Below are 25,248 nucleotides of genomic sequence, written 5' to 3'. Positions count from 1 at the left end.
ACTATTATACTGACATTTCACATTCTTAAAATAAAGTGGTGATCCTAACTGGGAATTTTTACTAGGATTAAATGTCAGGAATTGTGAAACTGAGGTTAAATGTATTTGCATAAGGTGTATGTAAACTTCCGACTTCAACTGTATAAGACCTAAACTGATATGTTTGAAAGTCCATAAGAATAAACCGCACCATTCAATTCACACAAATTAAGGGGTTACATATAGTAAATGCCATTGAGTTCCTTATTCTCTAGCGGCTAGCCCATATTTAAGTCTGACGTAGAGTTATTGCTGCTGCATATGGTGCCTTCAGAAAGTATTCAAGCCTCTTGATTTATTCCATTTTTCTGTATTACAGCTTGAATTCAAAATGGATTAAATATGTATTTTTTTCTCCACCACCTACACACGATACCCCATATTGACAAAGTGAAAACATGTTTTTACAAATATTTAGTAATTTATTAGAAATTTCTCATTTACATAAGTATTCACACCCCTGAGTCAATACTTTGTAGAAGCAACTTGACAGGTAACAAAAGTTGCCTGCGAGTTCTATTGTTCATTGCTATACTGTAATGCCATCTTGTGACCATTAGGTATTATTACATGAATTTATGTATTTCATGTTTTACATAACACAGTGGAATAAAAAGCAGAGGTTATGCAAAATCCTATGTTGGTCATATAAACAGAGGACCTGGTGGTGTGAATTTTCAACAACTACCAAATTGTCCATGTTGAAAGCAGCACTAGCTTCCACAGACACAGTCATAAACCCCGACCATTTCTACTTTAAATGTTAAACCTAACCTTAACCTCACTGCTAACCTTGTGCCTAACCAAAAATACAAAATTATATATTTTTTCATGAATTTTTACAATATTAAATAACCTTTTGACGTTATGGCTGTGAAATCTAGTGGAACCTGGTTTAAAGGGCACGACTCGAGCTTTGACTTTCAGTTTCGTTTCTCCGGAAGTGTGACTGACGACCAATTGCAAATTGGGTGAGGATCATAAAATATAATTTCTCCGACCGAAACACGATGTCGTCTGTCGTGTCTCAATATGTAACAAAAATTCTGTGTGGAAATCAAGGATGCTTGGACTTCAAGCAGCTTGACCAGATCGTTGGTCAAAAGTTCACTGTTGCAGATGAGGTCCTACTTGGAATACTTTGTGACAGAGGAAAATATGCCATCAGTAAAGGCGATGGAAAGGCCTCGCGTCTCGCTATGAGCCAGAACAGTGTTATTGTTGCAAAGACTTCACTGCGAGTCTGTCAAAGCCCTCCTGGCGATTGTCTTCATTGCGAGAACTTACACCTGTGCAGATACTTTGTATGCGGTAACTGCAGGTTCGGGTAGGTGTCATGTTCTGTCAGACTATATAAACATTATTTGTTTTATCTCAGTGGAACTACAGATGTTTCATATCATAGGTAAATACTCTGAGGTAAAATTAGTTTCATATTGGATATTCGGTTCTCTCCTCAATAGCTATTGAACAAGGCATGCTATGGCTATACAACTGGTATATTTAGAATTCGGTGAATGGAGAACAATCCGCTACTTTCATTTATAATAACAAAGATTGAATAGTTCTTAAACAAATCATGTCATGACAATGAAAATGATATCTGAATCAAGGGAATATGGAGAACAATCCATGTATTTATTTTTTTTAAAGTAAATTGAAATCCAGAAAAGTCTTCAATAGCTCTTAGATTTCAATCTTCTATAGCTCTTAAACAAAGCGTGCCATGACTATGAAAATTATGTATTCTGAATCAAGGGAGATGGAGGCCCCCCGCCCAAAAAAGGTAAGGATTTTTCTCCATCTTCCCATGATCCAGAATATATAATTTTCATAGTCACGGCACGATTTGTTTAAGAGCTATTGACAGAGAGAACTGAATATCCAATATTTAGTCATGTTGATAATTCGGGTGTAGAATCTGCTATTGTTACAGTTTGACCACAAACACACCTGTTGTAACTGGCCCTGTGACTCATTCATTTGATATCTCATGCAATGAGTATTGGATATCATAAGCTTTGATTGGACTAGTTAGTGAATAAATATAGTAGCTAACAACAACATATTTTTGCTGAGGAGCCAACAGCATTGTTGACCTGACTAATGCTTGAAAGTTAGTCATGTGACTCTTTTGTTGTCTTGGTTTAAGTTGCTCATCTTTTGTCAATGTACTTACATTGTTTGCATTTCTCTTTAAACTCTAGGAACAAGTGCAAAAATGCCCACAGTCTAGATTCCACACACAACACAGCTCTTATAAGGAGTGTGGGTCACCATGATCTGGGGGAGGCAGAGCTGTTTCCACTACTGCTGCAGAACGACCCCTACCTGATGCCTGAGGTGGGTGGCTCCCAAAATTACCTCTACCAATTAGTGGATCTAAAAAGATTGGATAGGTTACTGGGAAGGTTAGCAATAAGGTAATACTGTAAGGTCACCTCCTTACTCTGTAATAGCTGGAATTTCTTCCATACTGTTTATTAAAACTTCTTAAGTATAGGGGGCAGTATTTTCATTTTTGGCTAAAACACGTACCCATTTGAAACTGCATATTTCTCAGCCCCTGAAACTAGAATATGCATATAATTGTCAGATTAGGATAGAAAACACTCGAAAGTTTCCAAAACGGTCAAAATATTGTCTGTGAGTTTAACAGAACTGATATTGCAGGCGAAAACCTGAGGAAAATCCAATCAGGAAGTGCCTCTTTTTTTGAAACCTCTTTGTTCTTATGCATGCCTATCATCAATTTAAAGGGATATCAACCAGATTCCTTTTTCTATGGCTTCCCTAAGGTGTCAACAGTCTTTAGACATAGTTTCAGGCTTTTATTGAGCGAGAACGATCACATTGCGTAAGTGGATAGGTGGGGGCTCTCAGAGTGAGTTTTGCGCAACAGAGAAAGGCGGCCACTGTTTCTCCCGGTCCTATTGAAAAACCAACACTCCCGGTTGATATATTATCGAATATATATTTGAAAAACAACCTGAGGATTGATTATAAAAAAACGTTTGACATGTTTCTGTGGACATTATGGATATTATTTGGAATTTTCGTCTGCGTTGTCGTCACCTCTCTTTCCTGTGGATTTCTGAGGATAACGCGCCAAACGAACGGAGGTATTTGGATATAAAAATAATATTTATGGAACAAAAGGAACATTTGTTGTCTAACTGGGAGTCTCGTGAGTGAAAACATCCGAAGATCATCAAAGGTAAACGATTCATTTGATTGCTTTTCTGATTTTTGTGACCAAGTTACCTGATGCTAAGTGTACTTAATGTTTTGTCGAGCGATCGATAAACTTACACAAACGCTTGTATTGCTTTCGCTGTAAAGCATAATTTCAAAATCTGAGACGACAGGTGGATTAACAAAAGGCTAAGCTGTGTTTTGCAATATTGCACTTGTGATTTCATGAATATGAATACTTTTTAGTAATATTATTTGACTGTGGTGCTATGCTATTCAGCGTTGCTGATGACAATTATCCCGATACCGGGATGGGTAGATCAGAAAGGTTAAAGGTCAACTGGCCCTTAGGCCATTTAAAACCAGAGAAGTTGATTTTATGTGGCATCGGCACATGAGTCAAACATTAATTATAGTGTCAAAATTCTGAGTTCATCGTGACTTACTAGAGGGTTGGGTATGGACTAGTCACGTGCCCACTTTTACCAATGATGCCCCCAGCTGCCATGTGAATATTTTGTTGTCAAGTCTGCATATGAGTGCAATGCACGCACATTTCGCTCTGCAAATAGGAGTGAAAATGGGCTTCCATAAAGCTGATGCCAACTTCCATGCATTTCAACAATATTGCCAGATGGCCAGGAATGGATTACAAATGACGGTCATTTCTGATGCCTATCAACTGTCAAACCACTGATGTTGGTGAGTATATTAGCTAAGTAAATCGCTGTTATTAGCTAGCTAGTATCTACTTTTGGTTATACATTATTTGATCATGCTAGCGAGCCAGCCTAGCTATGATACCACAGATGAAATGGGAATGATACTGTAGCTAGCTAAATACACCAAGCTAACGTGTAATGTGATGTAGCATGTCACAGGAAGATGTGCATAGCTCATGTTAGCTAGCTAACTTGTTAACAACACCTAACTGTAGGCCATTGGCATTCAGGGTCAATACAGGGCCAATACAGGGCAGGCACTTGGAGGCTAGCTAATCATAGGATGTAGCCAGCTTGCTTTCAATAATATTTCAACTTGAACTGGCTAGCTAACATTAACTAACGTTAGCTAGCTAGCCAACTCATTTCAACTCAGACAAAGTTATAGTATGATAACTAACCTGAATTTGCTAGCATTCGGGTGCTTCGTCTGCTAACCGAAAACAACATGCCTGCTCTCATAAACGTTTATCATGTAAAAAATAAATGATGGATGGTACTTGTCTACGACAAATATAGCTATGGCTCTGGCAGCAAATAGCAAAATGTATCAGCAAGCATCAATTCTGTAGTTGCAGGCCATCTATTAGCATATACAGTACAATCAAAAGTTTGGACACACCTACTAATTCAAGAGTTTTTCTTTATTTTTTACTATTTTCTACATTGTAGAATAACAGTGAAGACATCACAACTATGAAATAACACACATGGAATAATGTAGTAACCAAAAAATTGTAGCCACCCTTTGCCTTGATGACAGCTTTCCACACTCTTGGCATTCTCTCAACCAGCTTCACCTGGAATGCTTTTCCAACAGTCTTGAAGGAGTTCCCACATATGCTAGGCACTTGTTGGCTGCTTTTCCTTCACTCTGCGGTCCAACTCATTCCAAACCATCTCAAATGGGTTGAGATTGGGTGATTGTGGAGGCCATGTCATTTGAAGCAGAACTCCATCACTCTCCTTCTTGGTCAAATAGTCCTTACACAGCCTGGAGGTGTGTTGGGTCATAGTCCTGTTGAAAAACAAATGATAGTCCCACTAAGCGCAAACCAGGTGGGATGGCCGTATTGCTGCAGAATGCTGTGGTAGCCATGCTGGTTAAGTGTGCCTTGAATTTAAATAAATCACAGACAGTGTCGCCAGCAAAGCACCATCACACCTCCTCCTCCATGTTTCCACGGTGGGAACCACACATGCAGAGATCATCCATTCACCTACTCTGCGTCACAAAGACACAGCGGTTGGAACCCAAAATCTCAAATTTGGACTCATCAGACCAAAGGACAGATTTCCACCGGTCTAATATCCATTGCTCGTGTTTCTTGGCCCAAGCAAGTCTCTTCTTATTGGTGTGGTTTCTTTGCAGCATTTCGACCACAAAGGCCTGATTCACGAAGTCTCCTCTGAACAGTTGATGGTATGTCTGTTACTTGAACTCTGTGAAGCATTTATTTGGGCTGCAATCTGAGATGCAACTCTAATGAACTTATCCTCTGCAGCAGAGGTACCTCTGGGTCTTCTTTTCCTGTGGCGGTCCTCATGAGAGGCAGTTTCATCATAGCGCTTGATGGTTTTTGCGACTGCACTTGAAGAAACTTTTAAAGTTCTTGAAATTTCCTGGATTGACTGAACTTCATGTCATAAAGTAATGATGGACTGTCGTTTTTGTGCTTATTTTAGCTGTTCTTGCTATAATATGGACTTGGTCAATTACCAAATAGGGCTATCTTCTGTATACCGAACCCTACCTTGTCACAACACAACTGATTGGCTCAAACGCGTTAAGAAGAAAAGACATTCCACATATTTACTTTTAACAAGGCACACCTGTTAATTGAAATGCATTCCAGGTGATTACCTCATGATGCTGGTTGAGATAATGCCAAGAGGGTGCAAAGCTGTGAAGGCAAAGGGTGTAAATGTAAAAAATATATTGATGTTTAACACTTTTTTTTGTTGGTTACTACACAATTCCATATTTGTTATTTCATTGTTTTGATGTCTTCACTATTATTCTACAATGTAAAAAATAAATAAAGAAAAACCCTGGAATGAGTAGTAGGCTTTACTATTATTCATTATATAATTGTACATTATTTCATAGTACAGTTTTTTTGTCTTTTTGTTCAGTGTAGTCACATGATTTCTCAATTTACAGTACACGCTTTCCGTAGCCGATGTTAGCAAGACTTTTAAACAGGTCAACGTTCACAAGGCCGCAGGGCCAGACGGATTACTAGGACGTGTACTCGGAGCATGCGCAGACCAACTGGCATATCTTCACTGATATTTTCAACCTCTCCCTGATCGAGTCTGTAATACCTGCATGTTTCAAGCAGACCACCATAGTCCATGTGCCCAAGAAAGCAAAGGTAACCAACCAAGATGAGTACCGCCGCCTAGCACTCACGTCAGTAGCCATGAAGTGCTTTGAAAGGCTGGTCATGGCTCACATCAACACCATTATCCCAGGAACCCTAGACCCACTCCAATTTGTATACCACCCCAACAGGTACACAGATGATGCAATCCCAATCACACTCCCTTTCTCAGCTGGACAAAAGGAACACCTATGTGAGAATGCTGTTCATTGACTACAGCTCAACGTTCAACACCATAGTGCCCACAAAGCTCATCACTAAACTAAGGACCCTGAGAATAAACACCTCCCTCTGCCACTGTATCCTGGACTTCCTGACGGGCCGCCCCCAGGTGGTCAGGGTAGGTAACAACACATCCATCCTCAACACGAGGGCCCCTCAGGGGTGCATGCTTAATCCCCTCCTGTACTCCCTGTTCACCCACAACTGTGTGGCCAAGCACGACTCCAACATCAAGTTTGCTGACGACACAACGGTGGTAGGCCTGATCACCGACAACGATGAGACAGCCTATAGGGAGGAGATCAGAGACCTGACAGTGTGGTGCCAGAACAACAACCTCAACATGAGCAAGACAATGGAGATGATCGTGGACTACAGGAAAAAGAGGTCCTAGCACACCCCCATTCACATCGACGGAGGTGTAGTGGAGCGAGTCGAGAGTTTCAAGTTCCTTGGTGTCCACATCACCAACAAACTATCATGGTCCAAACACAACAAGGCAGTTGTGAAGAGGGCACGACAACAGCTTTCACCCCTCAGGAGATTGAAAAGAGTTGGCATGGGTCCCCAGATCCTCAAAGTTCTACAGCTGCACCATTGAGAGCATCCTGACCGGTTGCATCACCGCCTGGTATGGCAACTGCTCGGCATCTGACCATAAGGCGCTACAGAGGGTAATGTGTACGGCCCAGTACATCACTGGGGCCAAGCTTCCTGCCATCCAGGACCTACATTTATATACTAGGCGGTGTCAGAGGAAGGCCCAAAAAATTGTCAGACTCCAGTCACCCAAGTCCAAGACTGTTCTCTCTGCTACTGCACGGCAAGCGATACCAGAGCGCCAAGTCTAGGTCCAAAAGGCTCCTTAAAACTTCTTATGGCTGCAACCCCGGTAACGGGATCGATATGACAACAGCCAGTGAAAGTGCAGGGCGCCAAATTCAAACAGAAATCTCATAATTAAAATTCCTCAAACATACATGTCTTATACCATTTTAAAGGTAATCTTGTTAATCCCACCAAAGTGTCCGATTTCAAATAGGCTTTTCAGCAAAAGCACCACAAACGATTTATGTTAGGTCACCACCAACTCAAAGAAAAATTCAGCCATTTTTCCAGCCAAAGAGAGGAGTCACAAATGGCACAAATAGAGATAAAATGAATCACTAACCTTTTGATGATCTTCATCAGATGACACTCATGACTTCATATTACACAATACATATATGTCTTGTTCGATTAAGTTCATATTTATATCCAAAAACCTCTGTTTACATTGGCGCCATGTTCAGAAATGCCTCCAAAATATCTGGAGAAATTGCAGAGAGCCACGTCAAATAACATAAATACTCATCATAAACTTTGATGAAAGATACATGTTTTCCATAGAATTAAAGATACACTTGTTCTTAATGCAACCGCTGTGTCAGATTTCAAAAAAGCTTTACGGCAAAACACAATATTCAATAGTCTGAAAACAGCGTTCAGCCACAAAAGCAAGCCATACAGTTACCCGCCCAAATTGTGCAGTCAACAAAACTCATAAAAAGTATTATAAATCTTCACTTACCTTTGCTGATCTTCGTCGGAATGCACTCCCAGGACTCCCACTTCCACAAGAAATGTTAATTGTTTTGGTAATGTCCATCATCTATGTCCATAATAGCTATTTTTGTCGCGTGTTTGGTATACAAATCCAACGTCAGGAAAACGCGTTCACTAAAACCTGACGAAATGTCCAAAAGTTCCGTAACAGTCCGTAGAAACATGTCAAACGATGTATTGAATCAATCTTTAGAATGTTTTTAACATACATCTTGAATAACGTTCTAACCGGAGAATTACATTGACTTCAGATGAGCGATGGATCGGAGCTCCCTCTTATGTGAACGCGCATGGTGAAAAAATGGTCACCTCATGGCAGTGGTGACTCATTCCTGTCTCCTTCGGCCCCCCTTCACAGTAGAGTCATCAGACAAAGTTCTATTGACTGTTGACATCTAGTGGAAGCCGTAGGAAGTGAAAACTCATCCATATCTCGCTGTAATTTCAATGGGAGCTTGGTTGAACAGCTACCTGCCTCAGAAAGAATCCAAACAGAAAGTGGAACTTCTCAGGTTTTTGCCTGCCATATGAGTTCTGTTATACTCACAGACATAATTCAAACATTTTTAGAAACTTCAGAGTGTTTTCTATCCAATACTAATAATAATAATATGCATATATTAGCAACTATGACTGAGTAGCAGGCCATTTACTCTGGGCACCTCTGTGCACCTTTCATCCAAGCTACTCAATACTGCCCCTGCAGCCATAAGAAGTTAACAGCTTCTACCCCCAAGCCATAAGACTGCTGAACAATTAATCAAATGGCCACCTGGACTATTACATTGATACCCTCCCCCTTTTTGTTTTCTACACTGCTGCTACTTGCTGTTTTATCTACACATAGTCATGTTACCCCTACCTACATGTACAAATTACCTTGACCAACCTGTACCCTGTACATTGACTCGTACCAGTACTCCCTGTATATAGCCTCATTGTAATTTTATTTAAACTTTTTTTTAAATTATTATAGTTTTTTTACTTAAGAAAATATTTACTGAATAAATGTAACTCTATTTTCTTAACTGCATTGTTGGTTAAGGGCTTGTAAGTAAGCATTTCACGGTAAGTTCTACAACTGTTGTATTCGGCGCATGTGACAAATAAAATGTTGATTTTATTTCTACTAGGGCAAACCACCTCAGTGCTAACAGTATAACTCCGGGTTCATGATTACAGCATACAATAGCTGTAGACTTGACAGAGGCATTCAGGGGGGTAAGAGGGACTAAAATTAGGTTACTTACAGTATGACTGCCAACGCCCCAGGACAATGTACATTTGCAGCAGCATTACAACCACTCAGCAACACAATGGTAGGGATTATCTGAGCAGGGTTTGGGCCACTGATAAGTCATTGTCTCAACGCAGCCTTGACTATGTATTTAGGGCAGAAGTCTCTAAGTTGCAGGGTAGAGTACTGGGTGGTAGCCGGCTAATAACAGTGACTAAGTTCAGGGAAGGCTATATACATTTTGTTGGAAAGGTGGCATCGTATGACAGTGCCATGTTGAAAGTCACTGAGCGCTTCAGTAAGGCCATTCTACTGCCAATGTTAGTCTGTGAAAATTGCATGGATGTGGGCTCGATTTTTATACACCTGTCAGCAATGGGTGTGGCTGAAATAATTGCCAAATCCACTCATTTGAAGGGGTGTCCACATACTATAAAAAAAAAATTTTTAATCTAGTGATCATGAGAAGTTGTGATCTCGACATAACGAGGCCATTCTTTTTTTTATTGTGTCGTGGAAATATTCAGTCAGTAATATTTCTCAAATAACGGAGCCTGTGAGTTCAAATATACTTTATTACAAAGTAACAAATGCCAAGCTGATCATAAAGCAACTGATCTTTACAATCTCAGCACTCTCTTTTTATACAGTTTTACCCTTGCATAACATAGTCACTCCACTTTATGTAAATGATTAATAGCCTTTAGCTTTGGCCACCCTTTTTGGCTTGCTTAGTTTCCATTCTATTATTGGCTCAGACATTAGGGCATAGATTATAATGGTAGTGTGACCGTTGCAATGACACAAAAATAAACAGACATGAACACTCCTACTGCAAGTGTATGTCTAATGGTGCCATTAACTGATTAACCAATGTTCCTGTTTAAAGGCCTTCATAAGACCAAGCCTGACCCAAAATCACTATGTCACGATCGTCTTGCTGCGAGAGAGTGGACCAAGGCGCAGCGTGTGAAAAATACATCTTCTTTATTTTGGAAGAGGTAAAAACACGCAACGAACACTTTAGCAAACTGAAACAAAACAACAAACGATCGTGAAGCTAAAGACGTAAGTGCACACACAAGCTACAAACGTACAACATAGACAAAACCAAACGAAAAGGAAAAAGGGATCGGTGGCAGCTAGTAGATCGGCGACGACGACCGCCGAGCGCCACTCGAACAGGAAGGGGAGCCACCTTCGGTAATGCTCGTTACAGACAAGGCCTTTGTTGATCCAGTTTTGCACAATCACATGGATTCTGCTTACATTCTGTTTACACATGTCTAATGGTTAACCCTATATTAATTATACTTACTACTTCTAAGAAAACAGCATAGGTACTGGAAAATTCTCAAGGTCCTGGAAAATTCCCACTTTCCCAATTCTGGGACTTTCAAAGTACCACACCTTAAAATGTTCCAATATATAAGTGAGAAGGGGAGACCTTCCATAATGCTATGGAGGCAATCTACCTCAATTTCACCTTAATAACCTTTGCTCAACTTTCTCATTCTAACCGGGGAGTCAGGATCGAACATCTCCTTTCACATATAACTAAAAAGGAGTAAAATATCCATTGTCAAGCCAAGTGTCCTTTAACATACAGTGTATAAGCATGTGCATGCATGTCTTTGCCTTGCCTGAGGTTCTCTAAATTATGTAGAATATAAGAAGAATAAAAACAATAAACTAAACATCATAAACCCTAATGTCATTCTCAATATGACACCTCAACATATTATTGCCCTCCTTCGCAGACACCTCTCTAACAACTATTTCTGATATAAGTGCAAAACCTGTTAGAGTCCACGGACCATGCCCTTAATCTTCTAACTGGAAAAACCCTATGTCACACATGTCTAGGCGAACAGATATTCAGAAGGTCTAACATCATTTATCATCCAGCAACTGTTACATTGAGTACATGGTTATATTCTGTTATACTATGTGTATATCCCAAAATAAGGATCAGTCACGCCTTTGACACACAGCACAGAAAATTGGGTCAGCATGATGAAAATGTCCAAGTTTCACATCATCTAGTTTACACCATTTACACAAACCTCAAATGTCGCAGGTTCAAGTACTATTACGTTTTCAATCGTCCATTCTATGTTTTTGGGCCGTATACTGAGCCGACTTATACCAGCCATTTATTTTGTTGCTTTTCTCAATTTGGGGTCAATGTTTGTTTCTGGTGTAGTTTCTTCATTGTGGCTACCCCAGTGGGTAACATATGTCCAGATTTTCTGCGGCAACCCACTTTTCTTGTGGTTTTGCCATTGTCTTAGTTGGTGTGCTAGTGGGAGGTGATTTTTACCATTTATTTTAGGTTTGCCGCTGTTGCTGTCAAGGCCAATCTACCGTTCTTCATCTGTCCTGGTTTCCACTGTCTGTAAGGAAGACCATGTGAGGGCAGAGAAGTGGATTGTAGGGAAGTCTCCTTCCCATTCTCCTGTCGTTGTTTCTCCTTCCCGTTGGACAGCGCCTCCGTCAAGGGTATCTGCCAGAGTAGGTATTTCATCAACGTGCATGTCACTCCTCCCCATCCCTGGACTCTCTGGATATTCAGGAGAGGGTGTCTGTTGGCTATTGGGAGTTGCACCTTGGTCCTCTTCTCCTTCTGTTTCCTTCAGGCTCCTGCCTGGTGTATCAGTATCCTCTCCTTCCTCATGGCTCGATGGTCGCTCGCCGATCCCCTCCGGAACTCTGGTACAGTGGTTTAGATGGTACCACGTAGTGCTTCCTTTCACCTGGACGACTGTTGGTGTTGCTAGGACCACCTTGTAAGGACCCTCTCGCCTTGGCTCGTTCCACTTCCTCCGGAACACTCGGATGTAGACCTGGTCCCCTGGGATCATCGGACGGGGAACCTCTGGTCCTGGTACAGCTTTTCGCCTTTTTTCTCTGAGGTTTTCAAACTCCGAGACGTATGGCCTCTGTTCTATGATTACACCATACACGATCTTATTTCCATCTCTCACCACACAACAACATGACATTCCAGCTGAAGCTGGTGACTGCTTTCACTTCAGCTGAGCTGCTTTTAGTTTCACCTTTTTCTCCTTCTGGTTCCTAAGAGAGTGATAGCAGAAGACTTGCTAAGCAATGAGAAACACAAAACATAACAGTATTAACAATGTGATAAGCTATGCATAATTATATGTGCATGAAAACCAAAGTCTGAGACCATGACAATTCCCACTCTCTCTTCACCTGACCCTATTCCTTCAGGATACTTTTCTGCTGGATTCCACAAAAATGAAAGCCCTAAAAAGCCTCCTCATGCTTTCGCCCAGTCTTCCCCTTTCCGGCCCCAGGCTCTGAGAGGTGTTCCCAAGCCATGACATTATCACTTTGTTCCCCATCTCCTTCATTGCCACCTGATAGGTACATCACCTGATAGGCAAGTGTGTATCCCTAATACATCCTCTTGAGAACGCAGCACTGTATATGCTTTCACATCGATGCCTTCAAAATGTTGTTTAGAGTACAATTACCCCAAAACATCTATCCTCTTTCTTATGATGCGTTAACCCATAAAACAGCTAACCCAACCCAACTATGATGCTTAAGGTAGCTCCCAGACCCAACACATCTGCATGTCTACAGTGGAGTCTCTCTCTCTCTTTAGCTCCACTTCCTCTGTCATGGTGTCTTCATGATGCTGGACCTCACTTCCCGTGAGAACTATGCACCCACCAAGGAGAGACGATAACAATCTTTACCGCTGCAGGTGCTGTAAGGAGTACTGTGTGTGGACCAGACCCTTGATAATGTCCCGATTTTCAATATCCTAATAGATACTTGTGTACGTGGAAGAAACAGATGTATCTCACCTGAGCCATTATCTCTCTGTCCACGCTCACACAACACGCGCTCTCAAGACTCCTGCCACCCACAACCCGGTCTATGGCTCGGACTCAGATAGAAGTGTTTAAAGTCACTGTCACATTGCACGCCTTTCTTCAGCCGTTTAGGGAGGATTTTGAGGTTCACGCACACTGTTTGTGGTCAAATTATTTCGACTATGCATATAGACACGATCTGACGTCACCTTCCATGATAACCTTAAAAAAAGCATAGTCGAAATTCATTTATGTTTCAGGAAATCCAGACAAGCATTGACTATATAACAAATTATTACATTAATCTTTTCTTATTAGCGTTATCTCTACTACACATGTCAAAGAGCATAACATACTGTTAGTGCTAAAACCATTTTCAAAATGAGTTTATACTCCCTTATTCTACTGGCGACCTCTCGGAAGAGTTACCAGATAATGAAGTTAGCACCCTAACCCCTCCGGAAATCCCACACTCCATAAATCCAAATCTGGTGAAATCTGTATTGGGAAAAGAATTCTATCATCAATGCATATATCACAATCCATTTGGAGTAACTGTCATCCCTTATTCACATATATTTTCCCTTCTATATGCAGACAGAACAAAGTACATTTGTATATTTACCCAAAGACCAGGACCCCAGGGAACTGGTCATTTTTCCTTCGAACACGTGATTCAAAAACATCATGTTGAATCAAAAGTAAACAGATTCGAATAACTAATCAACTTAGGGAGTTACAAAGAGTTGTAATTCTAAGGAAATAATAGTGTCTCATAAAGTAATAGTACAATTTGGCTAGAGACTGGTGTTTTTCTCATTCATCTTCTAGTTAAATGCCACCTGTTTTGATGATAATTTCTATTGAGATTGATCAGGCCTTACCAGAAAGTCAGGATACAGGGCATCATGACACCATTAAATATTTCCTCTCCCTTTTCTTTCCCTGTCCTTCAGAACCCCTTCCAAAAATGTCCATCCTTCTGCATGCCCAATTTAAAACGGAATTGAAAAGAACCCATCCAAAATAAATCCCACAATATCAACACCACTAACGCATATTCATAACCAGGAAATGGTGTGTGCGTACTGGTGAACCGTTGGTCAAAAACACACATGAACCGGCCTTACTTATCTGGACCTCTGTTTATGGCCTAATCCAGATACTTTTATACTTAACTACCAAATATCACTAACTGCTCTCCCCAATACCACAGTCTCCGGGGACATTTCAACCAGAGATAATGAAACATCCCTCTTCTGAAAAGAAAGTGTACATTTCGTTAGCATTCACGATGCTACATTTTAATCAGCAAGCCAAAAGTATTACTTATAAACCAAACATGATAATTGTAAATCCACTGTCCTTACTCCAATCATGAAATGTTTGTTTCAATCCACCAACGTTTTTATGTATCTTTTATTTTGCATGTACTATTCTCCATAACCACCACACCACAATGTTCATGAAGTAACATGTACTATTCTCCATAACCACCACACCACAATGTTCATGAAGTAACATGTACTATTCTCCATAACCACCACACCACAATGTTCATGAAGTAATTTTTTTTTTTTTAAGTACATATAATCTTTCATAACAGTTAAACTTTTCTGGGTTCCTTCCTGCACCTTGCTCAGTCTCCCCTTTCCTTTCCAGGTCATTTTATTTTACCTGAGAGGGCACAGAGGGAGTCTCCTTATCATCTTCCACCTCTATTTCTCTCTTTATTTCCACCACTTCCGATATGGTGGAGATTTTGTAAACCATTCCACCTTCTTCCTGTCTAACTTTCATTGTCTTTCTTCAACATTCCTCTAGCTTTATTTATACTTTTCAACAATCCTCCTTCTGCTTTGAACATTTTTAGCACCTCGTTTTCTCTTCCTCTTTTATTTTTCCTTTTCTTTCCTGTGTCACTTGTTTTATGTTTTTTTTATTAGAGTTTCCATTTCCTCACATACTAAGACATCACATTTCCCCCCTCTGGCCATTCAGTACCCATTTTTTTACATTTCTATTTGTTCTTCCTTGCATAGGGGATGCCTAGCGCCCAGAATTTCTACTGCCGTTACTCATTTTTCCAGCCTCTATTTTTGGTCTTCCTACCGTCAGTCTCACTTTTATTCCTTTTTCTGTGTTAGGTCTGCTAGTTATTAGTATTTTCTTTAATATTAGTCTGGCAGTTTTTTTATTGCTGCTTTTTCATTTGTTATCTGTTCTAACGCTACTGATATTCTTGTTTCTGGGTTTATTTTCTATTTATTCCTTTAGCTTCCTGTGATATTTATATTTATTATTTGCTCCCTAGTTTCGTTTTAATGTGCTATTCACTTTATTAAAGCCACTCTCTTTCTTTTGTTCTTAGATTTCTCCGTACTGGTCCAGGGCTAAATCTTCCTAACGGTCTGTTAATTAAGCCCTGGGTGGCTTGACCACACCCTATTCCCTCCTATTGATATCCGTGTTATTTTTCTTTCTCTGATTATTGCACTCGGTCTATTGGTTATTACACCTGTTTCTAGGTTTTTATAATTGTTCTCTCTTTCCTAGTGTATGCTTACTTCAAATGTTATTAATTCTATGTTCCTCTGTACTGTATAGTCTTCTACCTTGCAGCTCAGTATGCAATTTTTAATGGCCTTACCCGGCAATCGCTGATATTGTTTTGACATTTATCTACCATTTTATATTATAATGTTCATATTTTTTATTTCTCCTGACTTGTTCAAACTTCTACTATTTATATTACTTCAACAGTCTCTCTCATACCATTTACATTCCCCTCTCTGTGCAGAACCAGATGCGTCCACTCCGCCAGGTCACACTACTGTTCAGGAGAAGCACGCAACTCTTCCCCCGCCAAGGACAGAAAGCTTTCACACTCACTTTCACAAGCGACCTACAAATTCATCCCTTTTTTTTCTGATTCACTTCCTCGATACAGAAAAGCGGTATTATACAGGGTTTTTTGCCTACCCGAGCAAACTTTTTTATATTTTTATTTTATTTAACTAGGCAAGTCAGTTAAGAACAAATTCGTATTTTCAATGACAGTCTAGGAACAGTGGGTTAACTGCCTTGTTCAGGGGCAGAATGACAGATTTTTACCTTGTCGGCTCAGGGATTCGATCTTGCAACCTTTCGGTTACTAATCCAACGCTCTAACCACTAGGCTACCTGCCAATACACTTTATACACTTCCTCAGCACAATAGGCGGTAACCATAGGATTTTTTCCTGTCTGAGCAGTCCTCTGTCGACCTATAGAGTGGTAACCTCAGGTCTTTTTGCCTGTCTGAGCAATCCTCTATCAATAAATATTATAATACTATCGAGCGGTAACCACAAGTCTTCTATTTAATTTCATTCGACCATACAGATGGACAGTTGCCACTCCAGCGTCATCCGGGTTAGGGAGGGTTTGACCGGCAGGGATATCCTTGTCTCATCGCGCACTAGCGACTCCTGTGGCGGGCCGAGCGCAGTGCGCGTTGACCAGGTCGCCAGGTGTACGGTGTTCCCTCCGACACATTGGTGCGGCTGGCTTCCGGGTTGGATGTGCATTGTGTCAAGAAGCTGTGCGGCTTGGTTGGGTTGTGTTTCGGAGGACGCATGGCTCTCGACCTTCGCCTCTCTCGAGTCCGTACGGGAGTTGCAGTGATGAGACAAGACTGTAACTACTACCAATTGGATACCACGAAATTGGGGTGAAAAAAATGGGTATATTCAACCTCATGGAACATGCAGATACATGTGTAAACTATAGGCTGATCTGCTTCTACTTATGTATTCTCTGTAAATATTTCAATGAAGTGTTTTGCATCGTACTGGACGCCTAATTGTTTCCTATCTTGGATTGCCTGCCTGGGTATACCTTCCATTGTCCTCATTTCACCTGTCGTATTGTTACACATATCAATCTTATTTAAGGTCAGGACATGTACCAACCGGTTGACTGGGTGACTGGCTTTTGCAAGTTTCAAATTCACAGTTAGTCCTGTTTTTCGACTTCAATAGATATGCATGCATTCATGTAGGCCTACTTGTATGAGGGAAAACGAGTATGCCTTACCAAATGCCTTGCCAAATGTTAATTGCATGTAGTCTACAGTAGTATCTGGATGTTTTACCATCTCCTTTCAACGCTTTCCAGATCTGCTCCCATTACAACAAGGGTGTTGGTGAGCATGGCTCCTGCAAGTTTAAAACCAGTTGCACCAGCCTCCACCTCTGCCTGCACTTCCTCCAGGGAGACTGTAAGTTTGGTTCTGGATGTAAGAGGGCCCACACATTTGATGCCACCATCTTGAAGATCCTAAATGGCAGAGGATTCAGCCAAGAGAACATCAGGATCCTCGACAAGATCTACAATAACAAATTCATCATCATCGGTCAGGGTCACGAAGAAAAGCCATCTGGTATGGAAATGACAAGGTAGAATCCATGGAAATATCATTGTAATGTAATGTAGTAACTGTGTATGTCCTGTGTCTAGTTGTAGTACCCTCCCCTGCTCTAGCCATAGAGCCAGTTGGGAAAGAGCGTTCTCGTAAGCCTTCGTCCCGCTCCATCAGTGAGACCGACAGGAATGAAATCTGCCTCTTCTTCATCCGCAGACACTGCAGCTTCAAAGGTAACATGAACTAAACCTACTTTATCAACATTTTAGTTTACAGTACTGTGTTTGAAGTGTTTACATGTGTTTCTGTGCCTGTGTGTTCTGTCAGAGAAGTGTGTCCGTATCCACTACCACCTGCCTTACAAATGGCAGATCTTAGAGAGAGATGGAGTGACTTGGAGAGATCTGCCCAATATGGAGGAGATTGAAAAGGCCTACTGTATCCCAGGAAAAGATACAAGGTACAGTTGTCATCATATCAAATTTATTTTTATTTTTTATTTTTTATTTTTTGAAATACAAACAAAGTCCTATTTAATGTACTACACTCGACTAGTGACATGCTCAATATGAAAGTGGTACGATGAAGCGGATGCTAAGATACAGGATTGTTTCGCAAGCACAGATTGGAATATGTTCCGGGATTCATCCGATGGCATTGAGGAGTTTACCACGTCAGTCACCGGCTTCATTAATAAGTGCATCGACGATGTCATCCCCACAGTGACCATACCTACCAACTATACCAACCAGAAGCCATGGATTAAAGGAAACATCCTTACTGAGCTAAAGGCTAGAGCTGCCACTTTCTTGGAGTGGGACACTAATCTGGATGCTTATAAGAAATCCCGCTACACCCTCAGACGAACCATCAAACAAGCAGTGTCAATACAAGACTAAGATATAATCCTACTACACAGTTTCTGACACTCGTCGGATGTGGTAGGGCTTGTAAACTATCACGGATTACAAAGGGAAACCCAACCCAGTGACGCAAGCCTACCAGACAAGCAAAATGCTTTCTATGCTTGCTTTGAGGCTAGCAACATTGAACCATGCATGAGAGCACCAGCTGTTCAGGACAACTGTGTGATCATGTTCTCTGTAGCCAATGTAAGACCTTTAAACATGTTAACATTCACAGACGGATTACCAAGACATGTACTTGGAGCATACACTGACCAGCTGGCATGTGTCTTCACTGATATTTTCAACCTCTCCCTGACCAAGTCTGTAATACATACATGTTTCAAGCAGACCACCATAGTCCTTGTGCCCAAGAACACCAAGGTAAACTGTAGCACTCACATCTGTAGCAATGAAATGCTTCGAAAGGCTGGTCATGGCTCACATCAACACCATCAATCCAGACACACTGGACCCACTCCAACAGAACCACAGATGACACAATCTCTATTGCACTCCACACTGCCCTTTACCACCTGGACAAAAGGAACACCTACGTGAGAATGCTGTTCATTGACTATAGCTCAGAGTTCAACACCATAGTGCCCTCCAAGCTCATCACTAAGCTAAGGACCCTGAGACTGAACACCTCCCTCCAACACCATCATTAAGTTTGCCGATGACATGACGGTGGTGGGCATGATCACTGACAACGATGAGACAGCCTATAGGGAGGAGGTCAGAGACCTGGCAGTGTGGTGCCAGGACAACAACCTCTCCCTCAACGTCAACAAGACAAAGGAGCTGATCGTAGACTACAGGAAACGGAGGGCCGAGCACAACCCCGTTCACATCGACAGGGCTGTAGTAGAGCGGGTCGAGAGCTTCAAGTTCCTCTGTGTCCACATCAGTAAGGACCTATCATGGTCCAAACACACCAACACAGTCGTGAAGAGGGCACGACGATGCCTCTTCCCACTTAGGAGGCTGAAGAGATTCGGCATGGGCCCTCAAATCCTTAAAGTTCAACATCTGCACCATTGAGAGAATCTTGACTTTCTGCATCACCGCCTGGTATGGCAACTGCCTGGCACCTGACCATAAGGCGTTATAGAGGGTAGTTCGTATGGTCCAGTACATCACTGGGGCCGAGCTCCCTGACATCTAGGACCTTTATACCAGGCGGTGTCAGAGGAAGGCCCTAAAAATCGTCAAAGACTCCAGCCACCCAAGTCATAGACTGTTCTCTCTGCTACCGTACGGCAAGCGATAACGGAGCGCCAAGTCTGGCACCAAAAGGCTCCTGATCAGCTTCTACCCCCAAGCCATAAGACTGCTGAACAGTTAATTAAATGGCCACCCAGACTATTATCATTGACCCCCTTTTTATTTGCGCTGACTCTCTTGCACCGGCTCTATGCACACTCACTGAACTCTACCCACACGCTCACACCTACTACACTAACACTCCAACTAGAGGTCGACCGATTAATCGGAATGGCCGATTAATTAGGGCCGATTTCAAATTTTCATAACAATCGGAAATCTGTATTTTTGGACACCGATTTGGCCGAATTATTATTATTATTATTATTATTATTATTATTTTTTTTTTTACAACTGTATTTAATCTTTATTTAACTAGGCAAGTCAGTTAAGAACACATTCTTATTTTCAATGACGGCCTAGGAACAGTGGGTTAACTGCCTCGTTCAGGGGCAGAACGACAGATTTTCACCTTGTCAGCTCGGGGGATCCAATCTTGCAACCTTACAGTTAACTAGTCCAACGCTATAACCACCTGCCTCTCGTTGCACTCCACAAGGAACTGCCTGTTACGCGAATGCAGTCAGCCAAGGTTAGTTGCTAGCTAGCATTAAACTTATCTTATAAAAAACAATCAATCAATCAATCATAATCACTAGTTAACTACACATGGTTGATGATATTACTAGTTTATCTAGCGTGTCCTGCGTTGCATATAATCTGACTGAGCATACAAGTATCTGACTGAGCGGTGGTAGGCAGCAGCAGGCTCGTAAGCATTCATTCAAACAGCACTTTTGTGCATTTGCCAGCAGCTCTTCGTTGTGCGTCAAGCATTGCGCTGTTTATGACTTCAAGCCTATCAACTCCCGAGATGAGGCTGGTGTAACCGATGTGAAATGTCTAGCTAGTTACCGGGGTGCGCGCTAATAGCGTTTCAAACATCACTCGCTCTGAGACTTGGAGTAGTTGTTCCCCTTGCTCTGCATGGGTAATGCTGCTTCGAGGGTGGCTCTTGTCGATGTGTTCCTGGTTCGAGCCCAGGGAGGAGCGAGGAGAGGGACGGAAGCTATACTGTTACACTGGCAATACTAAAGTGCCTATAAGAACATCCAATAGTCAAAGGTTAATGAAATACAAATGGTATAGAGGGAAATAGTCCTATAATTCCTATAATAACTACAACCTAAAACTTCTTACCTGGGAATATTGAAGACTCATGTTAAAAGGAACCACAAGCTTTTATATGTTCTCATGTTCTGAGCAAGGAACTTAAACGTTAGCTTTTTTACATGGCACATATTGAACTTTTACTTTCTTCTACAACAGTTTGTTTTTGCATTACTTAAACCAAATTGAACATGTTTCATTATTTATTTGAGGCTAAATTGATTTTATTGATGTATTATATTAAGTTAAAATAAGTGTTCATTCAGTATTGTTGTAATTGTCATTATTACAAATAAATTTAAAAAATCGTCCGATTAATCGGTATCGGCTTTTTTGGTCCTCCAATAATCGGTATCGGCATTGAAAAATCATAATCGGTCGACCTCTAACTCCGACACACACACTACATATGCTCACACACACAAAACATACATACACACACACATGCATATTGTCACCACACAGACACACACACACACACACACACACCTTCGCACTTTTTAACTCTTCACATACGCTGCTGCAACTAGTCACTTTACCCCTACCTACATGTACATATTACCTTTTTGTCTTACTTTTTATCTCTGCATTGTTGGGAAAGGGCTCGTCAGTAAGTCTTTCCCGTTTAAAGTCTACACCTATTGTGTTCGCAATGTGACAAAATGTTATTTTATTTGACTGTTCAATATAGTACAGCATTCTCTCTGTGTTGCCCCTAGTGGAGGTATCCAGCCAGTGAACTTCCTCACCATGACATGTGGAAGGTCTCCAGTGCGTCGTCTGTCCACTGTGTCGTCCGTCACCAAACCTCCTCACTTCATCCTTACCACAGAATGGCTGTGGTACTGGTCGGGTGAGCTGGGACAGTGGATAGAGTATGGCCAGGAGGTCGGTCCAATTAATACTTCTAGTTCCTGTCTTTCAGAGAACAACACAAACAATTGTATTAACATGTTGTTACGTGCTACTTTAGTAACTGCATTACAACTGGTGGCAGGTAGCCCAGTGGTTAGAGAAGCGGCGTGTGAATCCCAGCTCAGACGGGAAAATCTGGTGCGGAATGATCCTGCAACCGGAGGGTTGTTAGTATTAACCTAGATACTATCACCTGCCGTTGTGCCCTTGCAAGGCACTTCACCACCTATAATTGCTCCATTGGCGCTGTGCTGAGGCTGACCTATTTTGCTTCCAGCCCTTCGGGGGTGATGGGGGGGGTGATGGGGGGGGGGATCTCTGGGGGTTGGGTTGTGCACATAGTCAAGTTTCAGTTCTCTGTTAAGTTAATGGACAATGAAGTACATCTTATACTTGCATAGTAATGGAGTTGAGCAATGCTGTTACTATAGTGACCAGTGTTACTACACAGGAATAAGTGCAAGTTGTACCGTTTTAATGTGTTAGGGAATGTTTTCATTGTGGGTTTATCTAAGCCTTGTTCGTGTTCTATGTAGATGTATGATGATGGTAAGGAGAAAGTGGCCTCTGTCACCTCCAAGACCCTGGAGAATGTATACCAAGCTGACTCGGACAGCGAGATTCCATTTGGATCTGGCCATAACCAGTACATTCTCTATTTCAAAGGTACTGTAAACAGTTTGGGACAACTATGTAGCCTTTCAGCAGCTATTTGCCATTGTTACGAAATATAATTTGTTTTCAATAACTTACCTGGTTAAATGTTTGTCAGCAAACAACCCCGTAAACTGTGTTTTGTCATACTAGATGCATTTTGATAGATTCTCTATTTCAGAGATGTATCAGCAGAATGTTAGATTCAAAACCAAAAGAGAGGTTCGTAGGAGACCCTGCTTTCTCTCTGGACTGGATGTGGAGGCCAAGCTGAAGAGGTACAGTATGCCTATTGTGACTGTCCTTCATGACTCTATTGTAGGCCTATGTAATGTTAATGTCCTCCCACACCTTAACTCATGTTCGTCATCTGGGCCTGTTATAGCTCTTCGTTTAGAGCGAAATCCTTCATTGCGATTAGTATTTCATGTTTTCCTTCAAAACATCATCAGGATATTTACTGACCGTAATACTACTAAAGATTGTACAAGTGTGAGGGAATTTCTGTTGTCTGAAAAGAGTGCCTTGAACTGTACATCTTGTCTCATAAAATCATGAGTTCCTGTAGGTGCTGGGTAGAGGTATTTGGGGGTGACGGTCATGACTCCCTCCTCAGACATTTTGGCAGAACCCCCAGAATATGTTCTATAAGTTAAGGTAGGAGACGGTGCCAGACACATGCAGGAACCATGCCTATGTAGCTTGTCTGTGTAAGCAGTATATAAGAGAACTAACGGGACTGCCCCGGTAGAGCTCACTTCAGACCTGTACTTTATACATCTAAATTTGACTGTGACCTCTCCAGCTTGCTGTTAATAAAGAATGATTAATTTAAGATTGACTACAGGTGTCCATGGTGGTAATTTCCACGACATAAGTTTACTAGTTTGTTATCTAAAATGTTATCCCTTTCAAAAGGGGCAGTGATTTTGAAATAGAAATGTTGTAGTTTGTAGAGGAAGCCCTGTTGGATATATTTCTGAATCCATCAAATCAGAAAGCTTCCCTTTTGAATTTCCTGTGTTTCTGTCTCCATGGTAGTGGATCTCCAGAGAGCACCAGCTCATCTACTGTGTCTGTCCCTCCACACTGGGACATGGGAGCCCTGCCTGACTTCACATACAAGGTACTCCCAATCATAATATGATGATACGGTTAACCACACACACACACACACCATCCAAATGATTCAACTGTTTCCTTCAGCTGGTTCCACTCTTAGGCCTGATGACAGAGTACCAAATGGTGCAGAGTCTGTTCAAACGTACCATGTCCACCAGCACCATCCACAAAATCAACAGGATCCAGAACCCCTCACTCTGGAGGGTCTTCCAGTGGTATGTACTCTACACTATGTTAGTGTAGTAGTGAGACAGTTGTAGGTTAGATGTAGCTGTCTCAGTATGACGCACTGAGGCCATCTTTATAAGACCTGAAATTCTACCACCCCTTGTGGTTTAGTTGTTTTAGTTTTTCTGTGGTTTAGTGGTAAAGACGGTAACATTGGAGTGCAGAGGGAATATTTAGGTTTTAAACTGTCCACTTATAGTAGTGCCTCATGGATGTGTTGGTTGGTGTGTTTGTGGCCAGGCAGAAGGAACAGATGAAGGTGAAGAATGGAGGGAAACTTGTGGATGAGAGACACTTGTTCCACGGCACAGAACTGTCTATCGTAGAGGCCATCTGTGAACAGAACTTTGACTGGAGGGTCTGTGGCATCCATGGATCACATTATGGCAAAGGTGAATGTTTATACAGCTATATCAATGACTAATATCCACTGCTTCTGAGAAACCTTTTTGTGCATGTTATTGTTTTACTCTAACGTGTTTACGATTATTTTCCAGGAAGCTATTTTGCCAAAGATGCCTTGTACTCTAATAGATTCTCCAAGTCTTCGGTCTCTGGCAAGAAGATCATGTTTGTGGCTCTGGTGCTGGTCGGGGAGTTCACTAAGGGAAACAAGGACTACCTTCGCCCCCCTCAGAAAGGCACCAGCAAGGGGCACTACGACAGCTGTGTCGACTCCGAAAGCAACCCAGGCATTTTTGTTGTGTTTGAGAAACAGCAGATTTACCCAGAATTCATCATTGAGTACTCCTAGAATCCACGGTAGTGCGTAGCTTCATGTTTTTCTGAAAACGAGTAATTGTGTGGTCATCAAGTTTTTTTTTTAGACACGTTGCAAAACGCATCCATTATTGTGGTGGGAGAAAATTATTTGAAAATCATTCTTCAGAATATAAAAACGGTTTAGGGGTTTCTCTTTTACTGGGTTCAAAACTGCTCTTTTGGTGACTTATACCAAGGTCATAGGATTTAGTGCCAATGAATGTGTAAAGGCCCTATGTAACCAGATGTGTACGATGATTGTTATTATGACGACTTGTTGTTTTTCTCTCAGGTAGATGAAACATCAACCTTATTCCTGTAATACGAAAGTACAATATGTGGTGTACCTTAAACAAAACATTACTCAACTACTTTAGCTAAAATAAAAAATAAAAATAAAAAAAGTAATTTCTTCAAAGTTTTAAATATATGTCTTGTCAGTAAAAAAAAGCCTTTTTTTTAATCACATGGCATAACTGTTAACTGAAGCATACTGTTAACTTGATATGTATTTTTCCAAAGTTATACAGTGTGCACATACTGGAATAAAACTTTATTCATGA

At 41.3% G+C, this 25,248-nt stretch overlaps 1 protein-coding gene across 2 annotated transcripts; it reads left to right on the top strand.

The window, feature by feature from the left end:
- The first annotated feature begins 891 nt into the window (after positions 1-891).
- parp12a (poly (ADP-ribose) polymerase family, member 12a) lies at positions 892-25,248 on the top strand. Of its 2 annotated transcripts, none has more exons than XM_055939813.1 (12): positions 892-1,010; positions 2,247-2,382; positions 17,417-17,681; positions 17,759-17,896; positions 17,991-18,123; positions 21,724-21,892; positions 22,456-22,585; positions 22,755-22,851; positions 23,615-23,699; positions 23,780-23,910; positions 24,164-24,315; positions 24,421-25,248. In XM_055939813.1, exons 1-12 carry the CDS (start codon positions 907-909, stop codon positions 24,675-24,677), a joined length of 1,797 nt encoding a protein of 598 aa, XP_055795788.1. In that variant the 5' UTR covers positions 892-906; the 3' UTR covers positions 24,678-25,248. The 2 variants fall into 2 exon arrangements, with proteins under 2 accessions (XP_055795788.1, XP_055795787.1); XM_055939812.1 differs by lacking the exon at positions 892-1,010 and adding an exon at positions 1,017-1,366.

This window comes from Salvelinus fontinalis, chromosome 12, assembly GCF_029448725.1.
Source record: "Salvelinus fontinalis isolate EN_2023a chromosome 12, ASM2944872v1, whole genome shotgun sequence".
Lineage (NCBI taxonomy): Eukaryota > Metazoa > Chordata > Actinopteri > Salmoniformes > Salmonidae > Salvelinus > Salvelinus fontinalis.
Note: the sequence above shows the minus strand (reverse complement) of the source record. Positions and strands in the feature narration are given on the sequence as shown.